The 26,110-nt window shown below is 36.0% G+C and overlaps 1 protein-coding gene, 1 non-coding gene and 2 pseudogenes across 4 annotated transcripts in view; all 4 read right to left on the bottom strand.

The window, feature by feature from the left end:
* Positions 1-4,597, bottom strand: part of LOC111439764 — a 23,933-nt gene extending 19,336 nt beyond the window's left edge. The window contains exon 1 of one of the 3 annotated variants that reach the window (XM_023077286.1): positions 3,717-4,596. In XM_023077286.1, the coding sequence (XP_022933054.1) occupies positions 3,717-4,489 (773 nt within the window). In that variant the 5' untranslated portion in view covers positions 4,490-4,596. Of the gene's footprint in view, positions 1-3,716 lie in introns of all 3 variants that reach the window. The other 2 variants (XM_023077288.1, XM_023077287.1) reach the window with 2 other exon arrangements.
* Positions 4,598-9,588: 4,991 nt separating this feature from the next.
* On the bottom strand, positions 9,589-9,707 carry LOC111439789 (annotated as a pseudogene).
* Positions 9,708-11,874: 2,167 nt separating this feature from the next.
* LOC111439790 lies at positions 11,875-11,994 on the bottom strand (annotated as a pseudogene).
* Positions 11,995-11,999: 5 nt separating this feature from the next.
* Positions 12,000-12,117, bottom strand: LOC111439788. Its single transcript, XR_002709867.1, has one exon. It is a non-coding gene; the product is annotated as a 5S ribosomal RNA (ribosomal RNA).
* Between the last annotated feature and the right edge of the window lie 13,993 nt (positions 12,118-26,110).

Raw genomic sequence — 26,110 nt, forward strand, 5'->3', positions numbered from 1 at the left:
AAAAAAAAAAAAAAAAAAAAAAAAAAAAAAAAAAACTATCATCTTCGGCCCAAACACTACAAAAGAACTTGAAAGAGCACACTAAGAAGAAGATTTCAACCAAGCTGATTCAAAATGGTCGAACCAAGGAAGTTGCTTGTTTTAGAAAATTCTCCATCTCCTCTCCATCCATAATTCTGAAACAATAGTCTTATTCGCACTAGTCCATAAAATATGAGATTTTGAAGACATTGAAACCCCAAAAGAAGCTGCTGCAAATTATCCCTCATATTTGAGTAAAACACCCATGAAACCTTTTTGGAGGAAAAGAAGCTTGAACCAGCAATTGAAGGAATATGGACAGCCAAAAAAAATGGTTTTGAAAATTCCCATATTTGCCATAATGAGAACAAACTGAGAGCATAAGAACAAAGAACAGCATTTTCCTTTGCAAAACTTAGGAGGTGTTAAGACTGCCATTTAATAATGTTAATTTTCTTTGTGACTTTTAGTTTTTCCTTAACACCTAAAAGACATCCTTTGACAATGTCTGGTCAAAGACTTTATCAAAAGTACACAAGAAGGCACAATGCCCATACACAGTTATCATTTGAAGAACCAATCTTTAAGGATGAAAGAATACCCAATAAAGAAGATAATGCATAAGCTCATCTTCACAGGTAAAGCAACTTCACCCAAACCTAAACATCCAATATTTTGCATTTGGAGGGCTGAAATCAATCAAGTTCTGAGTTGGTTAATCAACTCCAAGACTGCTGAGATCGGGAAGAAATTTCTCCTATTTTCAACTTACAAAGAGATTTGGAATTTCAATCAACACTTCCTCAAATTAGTAAAATAATTCTTCAAGATCTAAAATAAGGTGACTTATCTTCTACAACTTACTACACTTTATCTCGCTAGTGGCAACAGTTGGACTTATTTGAAACTTATAAATGAAAACGTTCAGGTGATGGTGCTCTCTTTCAAAAAAGTGGAGACAAAAAGAATTTTCAAGTTCCTTATGGATCTCAATCATGGTCGAATCCTTGGTACTAAGCCATGACCTAGTCTTTGAAAAGATTTTGTTGAAGTCGTAGGGAAGAAAGTAGAAAGCAAGTAATCTTGGGACCAACCGAACATACTTCTACTAAAAAATGAATCTGCTCTCATTTCCCAACTAGATCGTCCATGATCCAATAGCTCGTGCTGCCTGGAAAAACTCTCAATCATTTGGTGAGAGTCGACAGTGCAAAGGACAACCATGATTTGACTCAATTATTGAATAAAACAAATCACCCATCAAAGTAGTTCAGCAACTATTGAATAAAACAAATCACCCATCTGAAGGATAGCGGACTCTAGAGCATTAGATCATATGATGGGTGATAGATCCTTTTTCTCTTTATACGAGCAATCTTTCCATTCAAATTGCTGATGGTATACCTGCTAAAGTAACTTGGATTGGAAGTATTCAAATTTCAAGCTTCATAACTTTTGAATCAGTCTTATTTGTGCCAAAATTGGAGTATAATCAGTAGCCTGTGAGTAAGATGAATAAGGACTTGAATTGTGAGACTAAATTCCTCGCAAACTCTTGTATTTTTCAGGAGTTGGCATTGGGGAAGATGATTGGCAATGTTGAGGCAATGTTGAGTTATGTGTCGGGTTGTATCTACTCAAAGCAATGAGTCCTCCACAAATAAAGGAATGTAGTAAGCTTGCAGTTCAATCTAATCATGAGTTTATGCATGTTTCTAAGTCTTTTAACCATTTAAATAAAAATAGCCTTGTCATTATGTTGCACTATCGGCTAGGTCATCCCAACTTTGCCTATCTTAACTGTCTATTCTCTAATTTATTTCTCAATTAAAAAAAAAAAAAAAGAAGAGTCAACTTCTCAGGTGTGCAATTTTTCAACTTTTCAAATACACAGGTGCTCATTTTTCACCTCATACTTGTTCGCAAAGATGAAACAACTGATCAAGGCAGGTAATCAACGCCTAGTTGAAAACTAATATATTTGACTCATATCCAACCAGACATTAGCTTTGTTGCTGGTGTGGCAAGTCAATTTCTTAACAAACCTTCTAAGGAAGCTACAGAAGCTAGGTATACACTATTGAGAAATCTCAAATATGGTCCTGGAAAGGGCCTCATGTTTAGGAAGACCATGACTTGGTCTCTGGAAGTTTACACTAATGCAAACTGGGTTGGATCCCCTGTTGATCGTAAGTCAACATTTGGATATTGATCTTATGTATGAAGAAATTTAGTAACTTGGTGCAAGAAGAAGCAGCAAATTGTAGCCCAAAGCAATTCTAAATCTAAATTTCGATCCATGGAATTTGTGAAGAAAATTGGTTAAAACACCTTCTCACTCAGCTCAAGGTTAAGATTCAAGGTACTATAGAAGTACTGTGTGAACATCAATCTACCATAGTCATTGCAAGAAATCCAATACATCATAATCCAATAAAGCATGTCGAGGTAGATCATCACTTCATCAATGATACGATTGCAACAAATACAATCAATTTGAGATATGTGCTTTCCAGACATCAAGCTGCTAACATATTAACTATGGATTTGCATCGAACCAACCTTGGTGGAATAATTTCCAAGCTTGAGATGACTAGCATATACCATTCAGCTAGAGGGGAGTGTAGAAAATCAAGCTAAATCATTCAGCTGTAAATAGAGGATTAATTTAGATTCTTTTCTTGTATATTGTGTTATTATTCCTTTCCACATAGGTTAAGATTGATGGCTAATTCCAACACATATGATTAAGAATCTTCTTGTATTAATTGAGTCCTTCTCATCACTCAATGGATAAGAAGAATATTTCTCTACCGTGCTTCACTTAAAAGTACCATTGAAGGATAGGATGACTGTCTCCCAATTAGGATGAGAATCTGGTCAAATTCCCTAACCGCTCCCTGAAGTCAGAGAATTAAAAAATTCTGGAAAAATAATGAAAAATGCCATGGAGCTGGTGGGCTCAACTATAAACAAGGAGGGATATGCCAGATATAGAATGCATGCAGAATGCCGTGAATATGTTGAAGTTTCCATACCCACTTATTATATCCAATCAGCCTCTAGCTGTAATTAGAAAATCTTCTGTTACTCTATGTACGTAGATACAGTTTCAACTTTGATCCAAAATAGAGAAACCACACCAAGTGTCATTATCATTCAAAAAGTTGCTTCCCTGACTTTTCTAATATGCCAATATAGATTTTTCAGGGTCATTTTCAGTGGAGGTAGCTCCCCAATCATTCAACTAGGGTTCATTAAATTCAAGCAGAAAGCTAGATGCCCCATATGTAGTTTCCTATTAGATTTGATGGTTGAAGTTTCTGTTTTCTCGCTTTAGCTCCCTTGACTCAACTTCCAGATATTGTTAAGTTTCTATTCCCTCCGTACAAGTAACCACTATCAAATAAAGATCAAACAATCCCGCATGAAAAGCCCCAAGCTTCATTAGCACCGGCTACATGATTTCCCATTAGACACCAATTATAACACAAATCAGAAACACCTAGCTAATGCTACAGAAATAATCACATAAACTGGCTTAAAGTGGCAAAACCCAGCAACCGAAATATTAATAAAAGCACTAATGCAATAACAAAACCAATCAAAGCAGAGGGTATTAGGCGTTCCCTTCTAGCAGCCGACATATCTATGAAGTGAAGTGAAGTAAAGAAGTTACAAGGCAGTGGCCGTACCGTGCAGTGGTTAGAGGTGAACCAGCACAGCCCCTAGGATTCATGACTATTGGAAAGAGGCCTCGCGCAAGAGCCTCAATCACACACAACCGCACATTCCTATTCATGCTCCCTTCTGGCGTTCCGGGAACTAACAATAAGGTGGTGTCCAAACCGTGCTCTTCCCTCAAGTTCAAATTAGACGGCCAATCCAATGAAATTACCCCACCATCTTCGGTGCTTAGACACAATCTTTGGTACGTCAATTTGTCTTCTAAAGCATCATCGCCAGTAGTGGCCTTAATTCTCCCGCTGTGGAGCCTCACGAAGTGCCTATCCTCCTTCATCAGTTTATCACTCACATCCTCTACAAGGTTTGTGTCACTTCCAGAGAAATCAATGGACGGACAGCGAAGAAATACAAATCTATTAAACGGCGTGGGGCTGGACAACAAAATCCATTCGCCAATATTCGACACTGCGGAATTTTTGGGAGAGACGACATTAGACAGGTAAAGTGCAACGCCAGAAGAGAATCCGAGCGCTGGAGCAATTAGCTCCAAGGAATTGACGGAGGTAACTTGGGAAACCAAGCTATGGAAAAGGCTCTCGAAGGGGTTCGACTGGCTTCGGACAGTGAAGGCGGTGCGACGGTGGGCATGACGGCAATGCTTGAGTCTCCGGCGTCGAAATATACGAAATTCTCGGAGGTGAAAGGGATTGGTGAGGAGAGATGAAGGTCCGGAAGGGAGCTTCCCGGGGAGGGCGCTGCAGGAATCGAAGGTCGAAATCATAATCGATGATGAATAATTGGATGAGAATGAGAATATGATGAAGAGAGAAGCAGGGGAGGGGAGATGGCGGTGGAGGTGGGCATCGATTTTTGGAGGTTTACGGGATTGATGTGAGGAGTGAAGTTGGTTATTGATTTGGAAACGGAGGCCCAACTGTACGTCTCCTTCTGCCACGTGTTTGGCATGGTACACTTGCTTTCCAAACTGGATTAGTCACCTTTAATAAATCTCAATTTCCATTAAAATCATTTTTTAATATATATATATATATATATATCTGGGAGAAAGAGTCCATTTTAATCCAAAATATTCTACTTTTGTCCTCCTTTTATTTTTCTTTTCTTATATCTACTTTTAATCATTTTTAAATTTGGGTCCCATATTTAATTTATGGTTAATCTCCTCTATTAGTCTTCTCTTCACAATTTTGAAAATATGAAAATATGTTTTTTCTTCTATTGAAATTATTATTAATATTATTATTATTTTACCAAATTGGATAAAAATTAAATTCAAATCAACAATAAAGATTAGTATAAAATTTATTAAAGTACAATAAAAAAGTGAGGCGTGGAACCTTCAAATTGTAGGAAGATAAAGTAATGTGGCTTAATAATTAAGATATCTATTCCTTTATTTGAAGTTGTTCCTAAATGACATAATAGTTATGATGAAAACAGAATAAAATTACTAGTTTTATATTGATTCTTTTTCGGGAATGTACGTGAGTTAAGAGCGTAGGCAAAAAGATTCTTAATAAAAAATGTGTTTATGAGAGTTTGGTCGGTGTGCATCAAGTAAAAATGGAACCTCTCAAAAATTGGATGTAAAAATATGACGGATATAAATGACAGAGTTAACATTATAAACCAATCGAATCCTAACCTGTGAGATTTGAAAGAATAATAGTCTACGGAGATTTTGGTTGTTTTTAAAATTAAAAACAAAACTATATTATATATTATAATTAGAATATTTGAATTTAAAAATTGAAAAAAAAAATAGTGCATAGGACACCCATGATGCTAATTGTTTTTTAAAAATAATTGTTATAATAATAAAAAAATTCAAAATACTATATTATTATTATTATTATTATTATTAAGAAAAAAATGAAACACAAAGAAATTTAAATTTTTGACTCGTGGTCATTATTATTACTATTATTTTAAATAAAAAGAAAAAGGAAAAGGAACTCATCTTCTCGAGGATCTACCCCACAATTTTCTAGGTTTCTTGAATCCTATGAAAGAAAGAAAAAAAAAAGTACAACTCAAGGACTTCTAAAGTGGTCACCCAATAAAAGGGGTACAATACAAGGACTTCTCAAGTGGTCATCCAACTTAGTACTACTCCCCAAACACGCTTACCTGCGGTATTTTTGTTGATTTTATGTCTTAAAACTCATAGTTCGTAAATTCAATAAAGTTATTATCGATGTTTATTCAGTAAAGATTGTTATTGAATAAAGTGAATTTTACGATCATTAATCTAAATCCAATAAACTAAGAATACTTTGGCTACAATATGATTGCTTGAACTATATGTAGAGACATAAGAGTGGATCAAGTTCAAGTATATAGTCAAAATGATCTATAGTACAGGGATAAGGCCGAGAACCTTATCCTAGGGACACTATGGATGCGGCCCACTTTTGTATTTGATATAAACAATGTGATCACCAAATTGTATAGGTGGAGACATGTGAGTGGGGGTGTCCTATGCAATGAATATTGCATAAGATCGGACCATAAAGAAAATCACTCTTACTTTATAATGTCGTTTACTATTGAGTCTATTTTTTTCACTCGATGACCTAGGTAACTCGACCTTAATCCTGAACTAACTATGAACTCCTTAGATTTGCATGGGTGAAAGTGGCTCGAGTTTGCCGACTCAATAAGCCTCTCATTTCAAGGTAAGACTAGGTGAATAGCTGAGGACATAAGGTGCAAGACAGAATTCACTTCTACCTGCTTTAAGGGATGTAGAGAGGTTGTTCCCTTAAGTACTGACTCCAGGTCTTGAACAAGGGACCCCACCCTCTCATTGGCCCGAGAGGGAATTGGTTTGGTGGTTGGACCACAAACCAATTGTTCATTAGAGGATTAGTGGGACTTAAGGAACAAGAAGTAACTTTAGGGGTAAAAACGGTAAAATGACTCAGCTCTGGTTACGAACAACCTGTGAAGGATCGACTTACTAATTATGGTTATATCAAAAGGACATAAATATATCTATAGTGAGGGGAGTGCAACTACTAGGCTATAGTGGAGTGTCCTAGTAGTTAACGAATGTTGGCTAAAAGGTTAATGAGTTTAGCCGGTTAATCTCGGATCGTTAAATCCCATGATCTGTAGGTCCTTAGGTCCCCTTGCTAGCTCATATCAGACTAAACCTTAGAACAGTGTGACGAGTGAGTTTGAAGTGTTCGAACTCCAACTAGGAAATATGCGCTAAATATATACGATATAATTAAATGCATTTTGATTTAATTACGAATTAAACAAAAGGAGAGAATTGGAAATATTTAAATAAGATTTATATATTTAATTATTAATAGGGACTCATAATCAATATGCTTGGAATTAATTGGGATTGACATTTAATTTAATGTTAAATATTAATTAAATTGTTTAATTAATCATTTAATATTATTTTAATTTGAAATTAATTATTTAAATGAATCGTGGGATTAAAATAGAGAAAGTCAAAATGTTACTTCACTTAATGGAAAAATCCATATTTGAGTTAGTGGAATTTTGAGGGTTAAAATTTAGTCAATTCCAACTTGCATGCTTGCCACATAATCCCACAAATTTTAGTGAAATTTTGAGTGTCAAAATTTGATAATCTCAAATTTGCATGAACATGCAAATATCACTCTATAAATAGAGTGATCAAGGTACATGATAGTCTTCTTGAAAAACTTTGAGAAATTCTCTCAAAACTCTCTTTACATATACTAAATTCCTTTCAAATTTAGTCACTCACTGGATTCCTCAATCCCGTTTTAAGGCGGGAGAATAGTAGGGAAGACACTAGTGGTGGTTCGAAAGCAATTCGTGAGGAAAAAAGAATTTAAACTACAAAAGGTTAGTATTCAAACTCATTGAATTTTAATGCTTTTGAACTTGCTAGCTAATTTATTATAATTGATGGACTTAGAGTGCCTAATATCCAAATTGCTTCCGCATGTGTTATATTAACACCATAGCAAGTTTTAGGCACTTTATTTACATTAATTTGAGTATGGTGGTTTCCATTTCATGAATGAAGTTTTGTGGTTGCTAAAGTAATGTTTATGGTTTTGACATTTTTTTTATGCTTCCATTTGATACAATTATTGTAATTGGTCTAATCTATATGGCCTTTAATGAGTGAAGAATGTATGTAATTTTTATGGAGTCATTAGAGTCCATTTTAGGTTGTAATTGATCAATAATGAAAACAAAAGCAAGTTGAATCAAAAAAGAAGATGGAAGAGGCGATTTGGGTGTTTTTCTGCCGGTTGGGGTCCGGTTCAACGTTTTGATGGGTTTGTTCGACTGGTTCGTAATCCTCAAAAACGGTTCAAGTTATTTTTAATTATTAATGTAATAATTTAGTTAATTGCTTGCTTTAAAATGCCAAAACCAATCAACTTTAGCGTGTTTAATTAATTATGCATTGTGAATGTATGTTTTAATTAAATAGAAAATGTATACGCATAAAATATGCCATATAGATTTAAAATCCCACCATACGCTAAGCATGTTTCATGCATTACAATTATGTTATAAGTGTTATAATGTATAGTATGCATGTTATAGGGTTCCATGAGTGATACATATAAATTGTTATATTATTACATGTAATGGATGATTATATAATAGTTATATAAAGCATGTTAGATGCATGTTATAGGTTATTTTTAACTTCATAAAATGAGATAGACGTTAAAATCTATAACAAAGATAAATGCATGCTCACTTAGGGTTAACAACCAAGCGCGATCAATTTTAATAGTTAAAATAGGTCGATATCTTGTAAAACTGCGGTTACAAGAAAGCTCACCTGGTATTATCTTGTCTAAGGCTGGAGGTACTTAAGTCGACGGTTTATGGAACACCTGCTACCTGGAGATCGGGTCAACACTTGAGCTTAGTTAGCCTAATTTTATGAGCATGCGTTAATGATGTAAGGATTTTTTTTTTCTAAAGAAATGAAAATTCACCTAGACATCATAGCTAAAAATCTAGTATAAATGTTATACTTGGAAAAATCACCTAGACTTAGATTATATTTAATTAGCAGAAATATACCTAAGTAATGAGTATACTCAACCATCTAAAATACTTAGTGGGAGGAAAAAGGTATATGAGATACATCGTTTTCTTTTCACGCTCTCTGAAAAATTCACATTGTGAGATTCATGCTCGGCCTCGTGTCACCCTGGGAGCGGCCTCCAGTCGGAAGGTATTTGCATGAGTAAGTAATAAGGTGAATAGAGAAAGTATTTATAGTAAGTGGGAGAAGGAAGTATATCAACACGTCCTATGGTCTCTACCACTAGGTTGCACCGTGAGATTCCATGTTCCACCTGCATGTTGCCCTAGAGCAACTACCCATTCGGAAGGTTGTAACATGGGAGTCGAAATAATGCAAACTCCAGAAATGGATAGGATTTCTTAGGTCCATTCCCAACTTTGGCTTATTCATTCGATATCATTGTTGGGGCCGATCTCTGAGGTCTGAAAATGGCGGGTCACACTTACGAAGAATTACTAAGAGTTAGTTTATTCTTCACCAAAGTGGCGATAACTAAAACATTAAAGGAATAAGAGTTATTCTAGGATTAGTGTTTAAGTCAAGAATGTCTTGGTTTAGTGAAAGAGTGATTGACTGCCCCTCGGTAACAGTTGCTTTAACTCACTAAAGTATCGTTGCAAATTAATAATTTTTGGGTACATTATTACATTTGCCAAACCTCATTGGATTAAAAAGAAAGGAAGAAACGCGATGGGCGTGCGCGTACGAGCAGAGGCGGTTGCCATTTGTAAAGAAAGGAAGAAAAGAGCGGGGAGAAATTGAAATAACGAGTAAAAGAAATAAAAAGAGAAGTACAAAATGAGGACTACCCAAGTGGTCACCAAACTTAGTACTACTCTCGCCCAAGCATGCTTGACTGCAGAGTTTTGATGGGATCCAGTGCATTAGTGCTGGTATGATTGCACTCAACATGCAATGCGCACAAATTGCATTTAACGCATGCGAGGCGGCATGATCGAGGCAATTGTGGGTGCATGCACGTGCTTGGAACAGGTGGCGGGTGTGATCGAGGCGATGGTGGGTGCACGCACGTGCTCAAAACGGCCGGTGGGGCCCCCGCAGACACGTCGAGGAGAAGGAACGCGATGGGCTTGAGCGTGTGAGCGGGGCGGTTGCCATTTGTAAAGAAAGGAAGAAAAGAGCGGGGAGAAATTGAAATAACGAGTAAAAAAAAAAAAAGGGGTGCAATACGAGGACTTCCCAAGTGGTCAGCCAACTTGGTACTATTCTCGCCCAAGTACGCTTAACTGCGGAGTTCTGATATGATTGCACCCGACATGCAATGCACACAAATTGCATTTAACACATGCGGGTTGCCACAGAAATGTAGTCAAATCTTGAGTGTAAAGATCTCATGATCTTCTCCACAACTCGTACTTCTTCTATTGTCTCACCCACGTGTCTCCCCCAAGGATAGCGGTAGCTGGGGCAAGGCCCGCTTTCTTCGCTCCGGGAATGAGAGAGAAAGTCAGAGAAAAAAATACGTTCTCTCTTTGCGAGGTCCTGCAGTGGTTTGGAGATAGAGGTGGTTCAATCTAACCTTTGCATCGATGTTTGGCATGAGACTTTTTCAGGCTGAATCTTGTCTATTCCGAATCAAGTATAATTTCAATAGTTTCCTCCCGTATGAGAGTAACCAAAAGAGAAGATCTAAGAGAACTTGTCTAGCTTGACTTGAATTGTTTAGTTGGTTGCCGACAAGTCTGTCCCCTTCAGCTACAAATGAAAGACTGCATGGGCTAGACCTCTAAAAAGAAAAATGCGGCAAAAGGGACTTTGATTTTTGCAACAACAGGAGGAAAAGTAAAAAAGTAAAAAGAATAGTCGTATATAAGAGAATGTGCTTTATCTTTCCGGTTGACGGTTTCCTTACCTCTATTTTCTTTTGTCTTTCTTTCCAAAGAAACCACTAAAAAATGTAGATAAAGAAGTTTCACTAAGTACTAGCACTAGACTGATTCCTCCCTTTCGACTTTGCCTCTCTCCTTTTGTGCTTCTACCCTGACTTTTCATTCTGTTTTATAGAGACCCGAGGAAATTTGTCTAAGAATGAATGTAGAAAAGGTGAGACACTTTTCCCGGCATACCGAAAAAAAATCCAAGATGACGGCTTGACAAAGAAGTTCTTATTTGAAAGTCCCAGACTTGCCTACTTACTTCTCTCCATCAGTCAGACATGCTATTTTTAGGCTAATTACCCTATAGATCAACAACTATAAATAGAATAGTGTCTGAGCTAATAATCGCTTAAATAGTCATGATCTTGCCAATGTGTCAATTGGATCCGTGAAAACAGAACATCTTCTTCTTTTACCAGTTTTCCGCTTTTGTCAAAAAAAAAAAAAAAAATCCTAAGACCGGTAATGTTATGTCCCACCACTAGTCACTTTGTTGGTTAGTTGAGAATGAATGTGAACCAATTCTCCCTACCTGCGAGCGAGTTCAACTTGTAGGAGTTAGAGTCCGTAAGTAGCAAGAACAAGGTTTAGATGTAGGATTTTGATTACAAGGAATGAACGTTCCAAGAGAGTCGGGGGAAGGAACAAAAAAGAAAAGAGAGTGGTTTTTTCAAACGTCAGTAGGGAAGGACATCGCATGTGCTGTGACGGACAAGCTCTATTAACTTTTCCTTATCGTGGATGACCGGCCAGCTGATCTTAGCAAATCAAAACAACACCAAACCCTATCGGTCTCACAATTCCATTGCCTCTTTCCGTCCCTTCTCTGGGAACTTCTTTGTTTTCGCTTGAATTTCTCTTTTTCTTCCTTAAATCGTCAAGAAAGACTTACCATTAATTCTCCTTCACCTTCAAACACAGTAAACAAGGTCGAGAATCAAAATACAAGAACAAGATCCAAATCTTGTCCAAGCCTTGACATGATCGAGGTGACGGTGGGTGCTCGAAATGGGCGGCGGACATGATTGAGGCGACCGTGGCAGGCTCATGCGGACACGTTAGGGAGAAGGAACGCGATAGGCGTGAGCGTGCGAGCGGTGGCGGTTACCATTTATAAAGAAAGGAAGAAAAGAGCGGGGAGAAATTGAAATAACGAGTAAAAGAAATAAAAAAAAAGGGGTGCAACACAAGGAGACTTCCCAAGTGGTCACCCAAATTAGTACTACTCTCGCCAAAGCAAGCTTAACTGTGGAGTTTTGATGGGATCCGGTGCATTAGTGCTATATGATCGCTTAAAAAAAGAGGTGCAACACGAGAATTTCCCAAGTGGTCACCCAACTTAGTACTACTCTGCCCAAGCACGCTTAACTGCGGAGTTTTGATAGAATCCGATGCATTAGTGCTGGTATGATCACACCCGACATTCTATCCGCACAAATTGCATTTAACGCATGCAGGGCAGCATGATAGAGGCGATGTTGGGTGCACGCACGTGCTCGAAACGAGCGGCGGGCGTGATTGAGGTGACGGTGGGTGCACGCACATGCTCGGAATGGTCGATGAGGCTAGAGCGAACAAGTCGGGGAGAAGGAACGCGATGGGCATGAGCGTGCGAGCAGGGGCAGTTGCCAATTGTAATGAGGGTGTTACTATAACACGTGCAAAAGCATTAAAACTATTGTAAATTAGCTAGCATGTTCATAAGCATTAAAACTCAAGGAGTCTGAGTACTAACCTTTTGTAGTTCAGATTCTTTTTTCCTCACGAACTGGTTTCGAACCACCACTAGTGTCTTCCTTACTATTCTCCAACGTTAGAATGAGATTGTGGAATCTGGTGAGTGACTAAACTTGAAAGGGATTTAGTATATGTGAAGAGAGAGTTTGTGAGGGTTTTTCTCAAGGTTTTTACCAGAAGACTTCACATGTACCTTGATCACTCTATTTATAGAGTGATATTTGCATGCTGATGCAAATTTGAGATTACCAAATTTTAACACTCAAAATTTCACTCAAATTTGTGGGATTATGTGGCAAACATGCAAGTTTGGTTAAACCATATATTGACACTCAATATTCAACTAACTCAAACATGTATTTTTCCATTAAGTGAAGTCAACATAATGACTTTCTCTATTTTAATTCAACAATTAATTTCAAATCAAAATAATATTAAATGATTAATTAAACAATTCAATTAATATTTAACATTAAATCAAATGCCAATCCCAATCAATTTTGGCACATATGGATTATGAATCCCTATTCATAATTAAAATATTTAAATCTTATTTAAATATCACCAATTCTCTCATTTTGTTTAATTCGTAATTAAATCATAATGCGGTTAAATATATCGTATATATTTAGCGTATATTCCCTAATTTGAGTTCGAACACTTCAAACTCACTCGTCACACTGTTCTAAGGTTTAGTTCGATATGAGCTAGCAAGGGGACCTAATGGACCTACAGATCATGGGTTTCAACGATTCGAGATTAACTGGCTAAACTCATTAACCTTTTAACCAACATTCGTTAACTACTCGAACACTCCACTATAGCCTAGTAGTTGCACTTCCCTCACTATGGATATATTTCTGTCCATTTGATATAACCATGATTAGTAAGTTGATCCTTCATAGGTTGTTCGTAACCAGAGCTGGGTCAATTTACTGTTTTTACCCCTAAAGTTACTTCTTGTTCCTTAAGTCTCACTGATCCTCTAATAAACAATTGGTTTGTGGTCCAACCACCAAACCGAATCCCTCTCGTGCCAATGAGAGGGTGGGGCCCCTTGTTCAAGACCTGGAGTCAGTCTTTAAGGGAACAACCTCTCTACTATCTCTAAAAGCGGGTAGGAGTGGTAGGAGTGAATTTTATCTTGCACTCTATGTCCCCAACTATTCACCCAGTCTTACCCTATGAATGGGAGGTTTATTGAGTCGGCGAACTCGGGCCACTCTCACCCATGCAAATCTAAGAATAATTCTAAATAAATAGAAGTTCATAGTTAGCTCAGGATTAAGGTCGAGTTACCTAGGTTATCGAGTGAAAAAATCAGTCTCAACAGTAAACGACATTATAAAGTGAGAGTGATTTTCTTCATGGTCCGATCTTATGCAATACTCATTGCATAGGATGCCCCCACTCATATGTCTTCGCATGTACAATTTAGTGATCACATTGTTTATATTAGATACAAAAGTGGGCCACATCCATAGTGTCCCCACGATAATGTACTCAGCCTTATCTCTGTACTATAGATCATTTTGACTATATACTTGAATTTGATCCACTCTTATGTCTCTACATATAGTTCAAGTAATCATACTATAGCCAGATTATTCTTAGGTTATTGGATTTAGATTAATGATCGCAAAATTCACTTTATTCAATAACAATTTTTACTAATAAACATCAATAATAACTTTATTGAAAATAGAATATGTTTTTGTTTACAAACTATGAGTTTTAGGACATAAACCCAACAAGCTCCCACTTGGACTAAAACTCTAGTGGGGTTTTATAATGTTGAGCAGAGAGAGACATAAAGACAATAAATTACGGCATCACGTACCCATGCATTTTCTCCCACTTGCCTTAGATTACATAACTCGTAGTCCTAGACTCACTAGGTGCCCTTCAAACACTTTAGCCGTGAGGGGTTTTGTAACTAGATCAACAATGTTGTGCTTGAAGCTATTTGTGTGACAATCACATCTCCTCGTTGCACAATCTCCCTTATGAGATGATATTTGCGCTCAATATGTTTTCCTCGCTTATGGCTTCTTGGTTCTTTAGAATTTGCAACTGCTCCACTATTATCACATTAAAGAGTGATAGGCAGATGTATATTTAGAACAACTTCCAATTCAGATAAGAATTTCCTAAGCCATACAGATTCTTTCGTTGCTTCACAAACAGCAACATACTCAGCCTCCATGGTGGAATCAGCAATGCAACCTTGCTTTATGTTTCTCCATATTATTGCCCCTCTGTTTAAAGTGAAAACAGATCCCGATGCCGATTTCCTCGAATCGATATCGGTTTAAAAGTCTGAATCAGTGTATCCTGCAAGGATCAGATCCTTAGCGCCATACATTAGCATATCCTCGTTCTCTTAAGATACTTGAGGATATTTTGAACGGTAGTCCAATGAGCATGTCCCAGATTTGACAGATATCTGCTGACAATTTCCACAGCATAGCATATGTCGAGTCGGGTACACAACATGGCATACATCAGACTACCGACTGCTGATGCATAGGGAATATGTCTCATATTCTCAACTTGTTGAGGTGTCTTGGGAATTTGTTCATTCGACAAATGAACTCCGTACCTGAAAGGTAATAATCCTTTCTTGGAGTCCTGCATCTTATACCGAACCAATATTTTGTCGATGTACGATGCCTGAGACAATGCTAGTGTCTTTTTCTTGCGATTTCAAACAATTTGGATCCAGGAACAAACTAAGCCTCTCCCAAATCTTTCATTTGGAGTTGTGTCGCTATCCAATGCTTAATGTTAGTCAGAAATCCCACATCATTCCCTATGAGTAGGATATCATCAATGTACAACACTAGAAAAACTACTGTAGAGTTGACTATCTTCTTGTAAACACAAGGTTCGTCAACATTCTGTTTAAACCCATAAGATTTGATCGCAGTATCAAACCTTATATTCCAAGATCGAGATGCTTGTTTCAACCCATAAATGGATCTTTTAAGCTTGCAAACCTTTTGCTAGTGATCCTGTTCAATGAACCCCTCTGGTTGAGTCATATAGATACTCTCCCTAAGATTGTCGTTTAGAAAGGCAGTCTTAACATCCATATGCAAAATTTCATAATCATAAAATGTGGCAATGGACAAGAGTATTCTAATCGATTTAAGCATAACAACAGGAGAGAGGGTTTCTTCATAGCCCACCCCTTCTCTTTGGGTATAATCATTTGCTACAAGTCGAGCTTTAAAGATCTGTACCTTACCAGTTTGGTCTCGTTTCCTCTTGTAGATCCATTTGCAATCAATAGGTTTTATCCCATCTGGTTGATCTACAAGTTCCCATATTGAATTGAAGGACATAGACTCCATTTCAAGATTCATGGCTTTGATCCACTGATCTCTATCTTCATCGTTCATTACCTGTTTATAGGTCAATGGATCCTCAACGCCATCATCAGGTACGACGACCTGTGTTTCTGCCAAACCCAAATAACGATTGGGTTGAGTTATAACCCTCCCACTACGTCAAGGCATTGTCAACTCTTGAGAAGGATGTGATTGACCAGAAGTGCCAGCTTCATCAACAACTCTTGTTGAAGAACCAGCTTGATCAACAACTCTTGTTGTTTTATTAGTAGCTTATTCAGAAATCTCACTCAATACTAGTTTGCTGTGAGGTTGATGATTTCTTATGTGGCCTTCCTCTAAGAATGTAGCGTTTGTTGATACAAACACTCTATTTTCATGAGGGTCATAAAACAGACCACCTTTCGTCTCTTTGAGATATCTTACGAGTACGCATAATTTTGAACGACGTTATAATTTCTTGGGGTTTTGCACCAACACATGTGTTGGGCGAGCTCGTAGACTGCAGAACATTCCTCTTGCCTCTATTGGATATTTCAAAATGTTATTGATATTAAATTCTACTTTATAGTTACCCATTCTTAATGTTATGGTTCTCTTGTAAACATCTACTATTGTTCTACTGATCTTTAAAAATGGTCTCTCCATGATAATTGGTACATCATGGTCTGCTTCATAGTCTAAAATAATAAAATTTACTGGAAATATGAATTAACCTACTTCAATTAAAATGTCAATCTTTCCTTCTAAATAAGTGATGGACCTATCAGCTAGTTGGATGGTGACTGTAGTTGATCTAACCTTATCGATCCCTAACTTCTTGTAAATGGATAGAGGCATTAAGTTGATGCTTTTCCCTAAGTCACATAATGCTCTACCTAACTCCTTTCCTCGAATGGATAGAGGAATAGGAAACGAGCCTGTGTCTTTTTCCTTTAATGAGATCTTATTTTCATAATTGCACTACACTCTTCCTTTAGTGTCACCACCTTGAATTCTTCAAACTTCCTTCTATTAGTGAGCACATCCTTCATGAATTTCACATAATTTGGCATTTTCTCAAAGCCTCCACGAGTGCTATGTTTATATGAATTTCCTTCAGAATATCCATGAACTTCTCGAAATGGGCTTCCTCTTTCTTTCTTTTTATTCCTTGGGGAAAAGAAGGTGGTGACATGCATGTGTTGCTCTCTTCTTCACTACTGTCTGCTGCTTACATTTTAGGAGATTGTTTTGCTCGGCTCCTTTTGTCCAGTATTTTCCTCTTTTCTTTGTTGTGTATCAACTGTCTCTCGTGAGTGATTGTCACTGTGTTCTTTAATTTCACCTCCCACGTAACTCAGTTGCTAATTTACCCAACTAAACTTCCAAATTTTGCAAGGATGCTTGTTGAGTCTACATCACAACATCATTTTTTTTGTCATATATTCTTTCATTATGCTCTCAAGAGATGTTCCTGGTACGTGCTGAGCTCGGTTAGTTCCTTTCTCTTGGGTATTGGCTTATTGAGGACCATATGTCATTTGATTTTGTAGTCCAAAACTTGGAGGGTAGTTTGTTTTATGTGACATTTGTTGATTGTATGAACTTTGTCCCTTCCATGAGAAGTTTAGATGGTTTCTCCACCTTGAGTTATAAGTGTTTGAGAAGGGTTACTTTTCTGGTTGCCTTGACTAGCATGATTTCTCACATAAAAAATTGAGGATGAATTACTTGGACATTGATCAAAAGTGTGTTGTTCATAATATACACAAGATTCTGTTGTTGTTTGGGTCATTACAACAACAGTTTGAACCAGTGTTTTAGTCATTGAGTCTTGTCCTAATGCTAGATTTTGTAGAATTGTCACAAAAGCAAATTGAGCATTGATAGAGGTGAAAACATCAACTTCAAGTACTCCTCGGGTCTTCTTTCCTGGATTGCTTCTAACGTTAGCTTATTGACAATTGTTAGATGCTATTCTTTCTAGGATCTCATAACATTCATTGTACGTCCTTGACAAAATATCAATCATCCACCACTTGTTTAGTAGCAATATTCCATCTATTTTAGAAAATCTCCATTTGGAAACAATGAGGTAGTTTATGATTAGACACTTTCTAAGCATCTCCTTAAGTCTTTCCCAAGCTTTACTTAGTGTTTCATCTTCAAACCATTGAAACTAAACAATTTCATTTTTTGAACCATGCATTTCTAGTGCGTGGGAAATACTTGATCAAAAAATTTTTTGCTAGACTATTCTAGAATCAATTTCTCCCGGTGCTCAAGTATTCAACCATAATTTAGCACCAACCCTCAAACAATAAGGGAATAAGACCAGTCTAACCACGATTCTATCCACTCCTTGGAATCATAATGAGTCACTAATTACTAAAAATGACTTTGACTGTAGGTAAGAATCTTCTCACGGTAGTCCATGAAATTGCCCAATGTTTGCAGCATTTGAAACATCACGAGATTTAGCTCAAAAGTAGTAGCATGCATTTTCGGTCTAATAATGCACAAATTTAGCTCTTACATAGCTCGCATATACTCTGATTGCTCTTCCTCTGCCATCTACTAAATGAATAGCATTAGTAGTGATTCTCTCTAAATTAGCCATCACTACTGTATTTTCAAACTTTTGATTCATTTGGACTCTAAAGTTTTCTTGATGTATATTTTGTTATGTCATTCTCAACCTCGGCTCCCTCAACCCTCGCCTAAAGGTTGTCTATATTTTAAGATCCAAAATAAATTTCAAACCCGTAGGTGGGTTCATACACCCAATTTTGTAGTAGAAAATTCAGTAGTAGAAAATTCAGTAGAAATAAATTCAACACTCGAAAATTCAGCTTATTATGGTTTTTGTTTTCTTCTCAAACTCACTCTAATCTTCAAATCAATAAAGTAACTAAATTAGGTTTCCTGGCAACGACTCAAAAAATTTGATAGCTTGTGAAGGTACATAATAAAATGGTATAAAATTCACAAGAATAAGTGCAAGTATACACTATCACAAGTAGTACGTAATAAGTAATAAGTAAATGATTGATTCGATAGAGAACCTATTTTTTTAGTTACTTTTATTTCTGGAAATTAAGTGAGTTTTTAATATCATTCAAATCTGTGTTGCTGTTGAAAAACAAATAGCAACCAGAAAACCAATGATAAAGAAGAAGGATCGGGCTATAAGAGATGAAATTTATAAGTTGTTGAAATTTGTGGTGGATTTTAGCTTCTTTTAATTCAAGCTCTCTTTGGAAGGACATGCATAGTGATTATTTCCATAATCGTTTGGTAATTTCTATTAACAAAACTCAAGAAGAATTATTCCTAACTCTTCAAGTTTCTTACAATAGAATTAGAGTATTAGAGAGAATTTCCTTGATCTCACTCATCTTTCGAACAAGAGAACAACTGTATATGTAAAATGGCCAACTAAAAAAACTTGTAAATCACTAATAAAAACCATTTAATCTGGAAAGTTCCTTGAAATTAAAAAATAACTCCACTTTTCCCTTTGGTGAGCACCTTAAAAGTCCAGAAAGATCCATAAAAATTAGAAAAATGTCATTTTGTCCTTTACGCTCACTTTTTCCTTTCTAATCATTCTTCAAAGGCCTTAAATCCCTAAAATTATTTTGTAGGGTATTGAAATGAGTTGCTTAAGACTTTTATTCTTGCTTGAATGCCTTGATTCCTTTTCTTAGATCCTTTGAGTTACTTTTAACCTACTTTGGGTGTCTTCAAAGATAGTGTTTTAAGGCTAGGTCTATTTCCATATATTGTGTATGGAGTAGAAGTGGACAACCCAATGGAATCCACTCTCCTTGAACTCGCTCAAGGGCCAAGGACATACAAATAAAGAGCTAAGAACCCAAAACATAAGAACACATGCCTACGTCCACGAATTCAAAACCTTAGGACCAAAGTCCTTAAAACAAGAATTATGCTTAAGGACCCAAAACCGATGGCTAAAACCCAAGGACCAAGATCCTTAGAAAAAAAAAAAAAAAAAACCATGACATGCCTGGGACTTGAGTATGATACCCTAACATACATCATGAACACGGTTAAGAGCTTACAAGTACACGGTTAAGAGCTTACAAGTAGTCTACTTGCTAAGTTTTATACTCGCTCTACTGTTTACATATTTTTCAGATAACAACTAAGTATTGGTCATGGGAGCAAATATAAAGGAGGTGCCATAGAGAGTAAAGCTTAAGGCTAAGAGCCTATTATACCATTTTGCATCAATTTTTGTGACCGTCATTTTGAATTTTGTTCCTTTATGTATCTAAACTTAAAAATTATATTTTAAATACTAGATGTTTTATTTTTTAAATTCTTCCCAGTCTTTTTGTAATCTCAAAGCCAAAAGATATGTATTCTAAATCATATTTTATACACAACAATAAATTATAGTAGTTGACAGATATAAGGAATCGATTCCTCGTGATTATTGTACAATATAGAGGCTGCTCTAAAGAATGATAAGTAGTGAATTATTTTGATTAATTGAAATCAAGTTCGTACCAGAATTAGAATGATTACAAGGTCACATGCTAGTGTGGTGCTTGTTAGATGAGCTAGACTATTTAAACATTGAATGAGACTCTTGTGATTTAGATGAGCTTAGAGATTAGCGGACCGAATAGAGAATTTAGTCTATAACCTTCCAAAGACATAAGCTAGACACATGGTATATAGATTTAAAATATGATTTATGGACAATGGTCAACGACGGAGTATTTTTACCTTCATTTACGCTAATCTTTCTTTTTGAATGATACTCAGCTTACACAGCTTGTGATGAGTGTATATCAAAGCAAATGTGTTATGGAGCTTAAATAAATTAAAGTTTTGTATAGGCCGGATGAAATTGACACAATATTTGTGAGATCCATAGTGTTATTTAATGATTTGTATTATTTGAAACTTTATTTAAAACAAATTCATCTAAAAAGAAAAAAAAGAAAATACCGTGTTCATAGCCATTTAGAATGGAACAAAGTTAGAACAAATAAGAGCAACAAAGATGAACAAAATAGAACCATATCCCTCTCCACCGAGGGTTAACAAAGAGAACCATCACGAGTCCCAACAATACCATGAGATATGATGCAACAAAACTCCAATAGAACGTATCTACATATCCATTAATCTTGTCATCTTCCTCTCTCATCAACTCCTCATTTTGATTCTTTGGTTTCCACTTATGACTCGAGCAACCTTTTCCAACAACCACCCCGCAAAGATTAGGGTTACCTAAATAGCTGCCCTCAACAAATGTTCTAATGTGGGGTGACATAGGGATTACGCCCGACAAGTTGTTGTAGGACACATTGAAGAACGAAAGAAAATCGAGCTGAGATAGGTTGGAAGGGATGCCTCCACTCAACAAGTTATAAGAAAGGTCCAAGCTCACCATTTGTTTCAATTCACAAAGGGTCTTCGGTATCCGCCCTTTCAATTTATTGTGTGAAAAGTTCAATGCATGGATCTTGTGTAAGTACCCAATTTGTGGTGGGATTGTTCCACTTAGCTCATTGTTTGATAAATCCAATCCACACATGTACTACAAAATACTTCCTTTATATTCCTTTATATTGTTGTAATCTATTCTTGGTCATGAAATTTACTCCAATCTCCCCTTTCGAATACTTATCGTCATGACTAATTCTCCAAAACATACCTTTTCCATCAAATACAACATCAATCTCAACAAAGAACATAGTTTTAAAATCAAGCTCCATTGATTCATATGAACTTTTAGACTCTTTTGAGATCCCAAACGACATGTTACCTAAGCAGGAAGGAATAGATCCTTTGAGTTTATTACCCAAAAGATCCATAATACTTATTTTAACCCACAAACATGTCTTGGAATTGAGCCACGCAAATGATTTCCTTTTAATAAAAGGAATTGTAAACTTGAAAATTTATTAATCCAAGAAGGAATATGTCCTCAGAATCTATTTTGACTCAAATCAAATGCCACTAGCTCCTTGTTTTTGGAAAAAGCCTTAGGAATTGGGCTTGAGAAGTTGTTGTGTTGCATGTACAAGTAGTTCGATGAAGGAACGTTGAAGCAAGAGGGTATGGAGCCATGTAATTGATTTCCAGAGACGTCAAAGAATTTGAGAAATTGAAGAGAGCAAAGTTCAATTGGGATTTTGCCTTTCAAACGGTTTTTTGAGAGTTGAAGATATAGAAGATTTGTTAAGTTACCAATCCAATGAGGAATTGAACTTGAGATACGATTCTCAAATATGTCCAACACAATTAAATTAGGACTAGTAATTCATCTTCAATACTTCCACTAAAATTATTGTTTCCCAATTGCAAACGACTTAGTTCAGGCATGCTACTAAATATAGACATCCTTATCTTCCCCGAAAATTTATTATTTGACACGTGCTACTAAATTTATTATTTGCTAAGGTCAACCAAGTAAGTGGTCCTACTATCGGTTCAATCGAAAGACTTGTTTTACGTATAATGACACGTGTCTAGTGTCTCTTGCACGTGTCATGTATGTTGATATGATATTATGATATGTTATGATTGTTGGGTTTTATGTCCTAAAACTCATAATTTGTAAACAAAAAAAACATATTCTATTTTCAATAAAGTTATTATTGTTGTTTATTCAGTAAAGATTGTTATTGAATAAAGTGAACTTCACGACCATTAATCTAAATCCAATAAACTAAGAACACTCTGGCTATAGTATGATTACTTGAATTATATGTAGAGACATAAGAGTGGATCAAGTTCAAGTATATAGTCAAAATGATCTATAGTATAAGGATAAGGCTGAATACCTTATTCTGGGAACACTATGAATGCGGCCCACTTTTGTATATGATATAAACAATGTGATCACTAAATTGTACATGTGGAGACATGTGAGGGGGGGCGTCCTATGCAATGAGTATTGCATAAGATCGGACCCTGAAGAAAACCACTCTCACTTTATAATGTCGTTTACTGTTGAGACTAATTTTCTTTTCATTCGATAACCTAGGTAACTCGGTTTTAATCCTAAGCTAACCATGAACTTCTATTTATTCGGAATTATCCTTAGATTTGCATGGGTGAGAGTGGCTCTAATTCGCTGACTCAATATGCCTCCCATTTCAGGGGTAAGACTGAGTGAATGGCTGGGGACGTGGGGTGCAAGATGAAATTCGCTCCTACCCACTTTTAGGGGATAGAAGAGAGGTAGTTCCCTTAAGCACTAACTCCAGGTCTTGAACAAGGGGCCCCACCCTCTCATTGGCCTGAGAGGGATTCGGTTTACTGGTTGGACCACAAACCAATTGTTCATTAGAGGATCAGTGAAACATAAGGAACAAAAAGTAACTTTAGGAGTAAAACGATAAATTGACCCAGCTCTAGTTATGAACAACCTGTGAAGGATCGACTTACTAATCATGGTTATATCAAATGGACAGAAATATATCTATAGTGAGGGGAGTGCAACTACTTGGCTATAGTGGAGTGTCCGAGTAGTTAACGAATGTGGTTAACAAGGTTAATGAGTTTAACCGGTTAATCTTGGATCGTTGGAGCCCATGATCTATAGGTCCATTAGGTCCCTCTGCTAGCTCATATCGGACTAAACCATAGAACAGTGTGACGAGTGAGTTCGAAGTGTTCGAATTCAAATTAGGAAATATGCACTACATATATACGATATATTTAAAAGCATTTTTGTTTTATTTACGAAATAAACAAAAAGAGAGAATCTGAATTTAAATATCTTAATCAATTATGTGTCGGAATTGATTGGGATTGGCATTTGAAGTAATATTAAATATTAATTAAATAGTTTAATTAACCATTTAATGTTACTTTAATTTGAAATTCATTATTCAAATTAATTGTTGAATTAAAATGAAGAAAGTCAAAATGTTGACTTTATTTAATAGAAAAATCCATGCATAGTGGAATTTTGAGGTTCAAAATTTGGTTTAACCAAACTTGCATGCTTGCCAAATAAACCCCACAAGTTTGAGTGGAATTTTGAGTGTCAAAATTTGGTTAACTCAAACATGCATGCTTGACACATAATCCCAAACATTTGAGTGGAATTTTAAGTGTGAAAATTTGGTGATCTCAAATTTGCATGAACATGCAAAGATGACTCTTTAAATAGAGTGATCATGGTACATGGAAGGTCTTCTTCTTCTTGGTGAAAAACCTTGAGAAAAAAACCTCTCACAAACACTCTCTTCACATATACAAAATATCTCCCAAGTTTAGTCACTCACTGGATTCCATAATCCCGTTCCAAGGCCGGAGAATAGTGGAGAAGACACTAGTGGTGGTTCGAAACCGGTTCGTGAGGAAAAAGGAGTTTGAACTACAAAAGGTTAGTATCTAAACTCATTAAGTTTTAATACTTATGAACATGCTAGTTATTTACTATAATTGATGTTTTAAAAGTGCCTAAGATCCAAATTGCTTCCGCATGTGTTATATTAACACCATCAATGATGATGAGATTTGCTATGATATTATGATGTGTTATGATGATGATATGATGTTATGGTTATGTTATGTATTATGATGCTATGATAAGATGATGATGCATTGTGACATGATGACATGAGATGTATGATGATAATATGACATAGTATGATGATATCTCATGTTACAATAATGTGCATGCATGAAATGTCGTGTTGCATTTTGATAATGAGTTTTCTGATACAAACCCCTAAACAATGTTATAAATGATGAATGTATGAAAGCTTATACATGCATATTACCTAGAGTAATATGGGAAGGATGTCTGGGGTTGTGTCGCATGAATGATTTAAGATGAAAAGCATAAGGACTTCATGCATATTATATGTACATTTACATCAGGATACTTTCCCTTTCATGATAGTGCAAACGCATACACTATGATGATGAACATCTCTTGCATGATATTTGAGAGTTTGTTGTACCTTCGAATGTCTAACTACTGTCAACTAGCTCGACTATGCAGATCCAGGGGGTGTGTAAACATGCCTAGTGAGCTCATGCTTGCATGTGTGGGGTGTGTGTAGGGAAGTAATACACATCTAATTTATCCGAACTGGAGGCCACCTTTATGATTGTTTTAAATGATAGATCCTTAATCATGATCGCATATGTTTGCATTCACTGACCCCAACACTGGGGCCACTTACTAAGTATTTCTTAAAATACTCAAGTCATGTGCTCCTTCTATATTTCAGGTAAAAGCAAGACACTCATATACGGTTGACGTTGACAATGACATCACAATTAAATACCATGGAACTTGAATAGGATAGTTGCAATTAATTTTGTAGATCCTTGGTCAGTACAGTGATTGCTATTTTTATATTTACTTAAGTTATTTTAATATTTCCTCACTACTATTTTAAGATCTTTTCTTAAACATGTAAGTCGATGACATTATTTTATGATGTCGTCTAATGAATTTTTCCATATAAGAAGCTACATCGTGCATGTAGACTTTAGGTTAATAGAAAATTTGGGTTGTTACATAATACTTCATTACTTATAATGACATAAATTTCCTATAAGACTTGCATATATATTCCTGATATTTTATTCATGTTTATCACGGTGTCTCATTGTGATCCTATTAATATAGAACACATGACTCAATAAACAGAAGTACATACATCACAACAATAATTAGAATACAAATAATAACCGGTAAATATGCCACTGTTTACATGTTATTCATGTCATTTATGTTCATAAGTTTGCTTTGGTTGAATGTTCCTAAATTAAGCTCGCATAATCCAATTTCACCTATAATATCTCATCCATACGTAAATTGTACTTAGAATCTATCCATACGTCAACATCACTGGCTCATCTTAAAAGCAATTTTAAACCATGTTAAATATTATAAATGGTAAAAAATCATAGTTATAGTAACCTTTTTTGGTCTCCGTTGAGTAGAAAATGCCTCTGGAACAGTACAAAACAATCAAATCGAGCCAATTGATGGCAAACCAAGCCGAGGAAGCCCACCTCTTTATTTTTATTTTTTCAATTTGACTATGACCACCTTAGACTTAGATTTAGAATTAAGATTCGTCACTTGGCGATAGTCAACATTCTTTTATGACATGATGCCTCACCAGTGTTCTATATGCATTCAAATGGGTTGTGGATTTATTATTATTATTATTTTTTTTTTTTGAAGAAAAAAGAATGCACAACATAGGAATGCTCCTGTTAAGTATGCTTAAATTTAAAGTTCATAATGAGCACTACTAAGAGGCTCTGACTAATCAAACTCCATTGTCTCAAAATCGGTAAATGTAGTGTAAATTTAATTT

Source organism: Cucurbita moschata, unplaced genomic scaffold (genome assembly GCF_002738365.1).
Source record: "Cucurbita moschata cultivar Rifu unplaced genomic scaffold, Cmos_1.0 Cmo_Scf00106, whole genome shotgun sequence".
NCBI classification, from domain to species: Eukaryota; Viridiplantae; Streptophyta; class Magnoliopsida; order Cucurbitales; family Cucurbitaceae; genus Cucurbita; species Cucurbita moschata.